At 45.9% G+C, this 3,075-nt stretch overlaps 1 protein-coding gene across 1 annotated transcript; it reads right to left on the bottom strand.

Moving 5' to 3' along the window:
* Positions 1-547: 547 nt before the first annotated feature.
* LOC119654882 (thioredoxin-related transmembrane protein 1) lies at positions 548-2,850 on the bottom strand. The gene is made up of 4 exons (XM_038060491.1): positions 2,430-2,850; positions 1,615-1,770; positions 1,387-1,561; positions 548-1,328 (listed from the first exon to the last, which is right to left on the bottom strand). Exons 1-4 carry the CDS (start codon positions 2,561-2,563, stop codon positions 903-905), a joined length of 891 nt encoding a protein of 296 aa, XP_037916419.1. The 5' UTR covers positions 2,564-2,850; the 3' UTR covers positions 548-902.
* Between the last annotated feature and the right edge of the window lie 225 nt (positions 2,851-3,075).

The raw sequence follows: 3,075 nt of genomic DNA, 5'->3' as shown, positions 1-3,075 counted from the left end.
CCGGTCAAGGTCTGCCTTAGCGAGGAACTCCAGACATCCCGGTTTGGCGCCGAGGTACATCGATTTGATATCCCTAAAAGCTGTCTGGTGTCCTGACCTACGCCATCGCTGCATCTGAGGCAGGGTCTACCACGTCTTCGTGCCCATCGGTTGAAAGGACACGTGAATTTCTGTACGTGAGGAATTGAACTGCGCAGTCGAGCATCAGACAAGTTATTAAAGCCTGCACAACAGCGAAATGGATTTAGTTCCTTCCAGGAAACAAACTCAAGAAGAGCATAGTGTGTATTCTCCTGGAATGGAACCCAAATCAGGTACATTTTCGGCAAAAGCAGTTTGAATTTGTGGAAAGCAGGTGGCTAAGAACAAACCCCGCCCTCTACGAAACATGAAATCCGCTCATTTGTTAATAATACATTTATTTCATTTATGGTAAAAGCAAAATTAAAATTAATTTTTATATCCTAACATTGTTTTTAATATCCTCATGCGTTTCTGTCTGTTTGAAACTCTACACGATTCTTCTAGGCACAATTCAATCATTTTGTGTCAAACATTAAAGCTTCAAGCTGAGCTGGTATGTTTGCAGACAAAACCAAGTCATCTGCACACTTTAGCGTTAGAAGTTGTTCACGAGGAGGACGAAATCTTCAACGTGTCCTTGGGTAGGCGCAATTTGACACGTTCCACGTTCACTCGAAGGCGTGTATATTTGGTAAAGAGTTATTTTTATGCATACAGTCTCAGTGGATGTTAGATTATATTAAACTTCAGACGATTTACGTATATTACAATTTGCAACTATAACTAATTCTCGTAAAAACGTTGTGCGGCGCATCATCACTTCCAACTTGAGTTTTACACCCCGCCAATATCTTAAATCACTTCGGTTACAAGAGGTCCTAGTCAGCTTTTCGGGTTTTTCGCTTGCGCACTTGAGGACTTGACTCTTTGTCGTTGTTGTCTTCGTTGTCGCCGCTCTTTTCTGACTCCTCTTTCTCGTTGTTCTCGTCGTCGTTGTCGCTGCCAGAGTTACGTTCGCCTTCGGAAGTTGAATCGCCTTCTTCTTCCTCCTTCGCAGCATTTCCAGCTTCATCCTCCAGTTCATCGTCGGCAATGTCTTCAATGGCACCACTTCCTTCGGTTAGTTCCTTTTGTTTCACTTCCGCGAAGCTCTGACGGTGCGTTTTTGGTGGATAGAGGAAGTCAACGACGCAAACAAGCATTAGACCCAGGATAGCACCCAAGAAGATGGTAGCAATGGCGAACAGGGCGTACGAGCCCCAGGTAGGCAACCCATAATCGTCATGTAGTCGAGTGTTGATATCCTGAAATCAGAATTTTTATTTTTCTTTGCAATTGCGGGTAGGGTTTGTGCAGACGTACCTTCAGCAGATGCGACAGTTTGAAGAATTGAGAAAGCAGCGACATTTGCAGTGATGCAGGGTTCTTCCACGACGATACCGGCTCAATCGACTTCCATTTTCCGTCGACTACGAAGCGGATTAATGACTCCAAATCCCTTGGTCCACGGTACTGACGGAACTCGCCGTTCGAGACACTGAAAAACAAAAATCAGCTCCCGACAGAGGAAATGTTCGAGTAAATAATTACTGGAATATCGTTGGCAGCGCTGTCACGAAGAACCTGCCACTCAACGCCGGTGATTTGGTCACATCCACTCTGCCCACTCCCACCTTTTGCAGTTGTTGCGCATAAGACTCCCATGTCGGAGCTAACGTCTTGCAAGCCGGACACCATGGCGCAAAGCTGCGGGAAAAATATCATTTTATTGATTGTCTCTTTTACCTAAAGTGAAGGAATGTAATGTTTGGTCCTCAGGAAGGAAGAGGAAGCCCCCGAAAACCTCTTGGAGGGGGAAGTAGAAAGCTGAAGCGCTCAGGGGGAACAAAAGTTATTCACACAAATGGCCAGACAAGTCAGTGAGCTGGTTTCGACCTTGCAAGAAAAGCCACAAAAGCGATGCAGTTTCATATGATCTACTCAACCCGACATAGCGGTTGCCGGGAACCACCCCGACGCAGATCTTATCCGTGAAAAAGCACTGAACGGGGCTGAACTGTGCCTTCTAATCTGCTGCGAATCGAGTACGGTAAAAGCAATTCAATCGATTCTGCCTCATCCAATTTCCCTCGCCATCTGCCGTGGTCGTTGCCGTTAACATTTCCAATCGGGGGGAATGTTCGCGTTGGTCTACCGTCGCACCTCGCATTGCCGCCCAGGTCAGATGGCTCCGGCTCACCGGGGGAAGAGAGATTGATGTGATTGCAGATAGCATGCATTCCGGCGACTTGCAACCAGCAAGAAACCCGTGCCCCGAACGAAATGCGAAACTCCGACTCAAAGGTGACTTCCATCCAAGCGACCAACGCAAGCAAAACCCGTGCCTGAGCCAAACCCATACTCACAATTCCACCATCCACTCGCCCTCGAGCATGAGCCGCCAGTTATCCTCGTCCAGCTCCACCAGGCCATTTATCCTCTGCGACAACACACAGCTCGCGAATAATAAACACGTCGCGACTATCACAATTTTCGTCATGTTGACGGCGCCACGAACAGCAATTTCCCCAAAACACCAGGAAAGGCAACGCAATGCCGGAAAATTGATTCCGTGAACGTTTTTTGGAATTTACGAGTGATTCATTAGCACAAAATTAATTCAAATAATAATCCGAGTGCATACAAAAAACGTCACCAAAAGCTACAGCCAACGGAGAATGCGGCAGCGGCTCGGGGATAGGCAGAACAGACGACAGAACACAGAACACAGCACAGTGGGATGACTTAAGCAAGCGTAGTAAAACAATGTACAGTAATGTTCAGTAATTTTCAGTTGAAGGGGATGAGCAGCATGACTCTATCCAATTGGAAAGTGAAGTTTGACGTAATTCCAGAGCGAGGTAAATGTACGTAGAAACCGCTACTCTGTGGAGAGAATTGATTTGAATCCATAAAATGCGCTTTTCTGGAATAGACGATGACAATATTAAACTTTTCGTTTTTATTAAAATAAGAAAAAAAAAATACTGTGTTTCATGGGAGAGAAGAAAT

This window comes from Hermetia illucens, chromosome 4 (genome assembly GCF_905115235.1).
Source record: "Hermetia illucens chromosome 4, iHerIll2.2.curated.20191125, whole genome shotgun sequence".
In the NCBI taxonomy this organism is placed as follows: Eukaryota; Metazoa; Arthropoda; class Insecta; order Diptera; family Stratiomyidae; genus Hermetia; species Hermetia illucens.
This window is presented reverse-complemented; position numbering and strand designations above follow the sequence as displayed.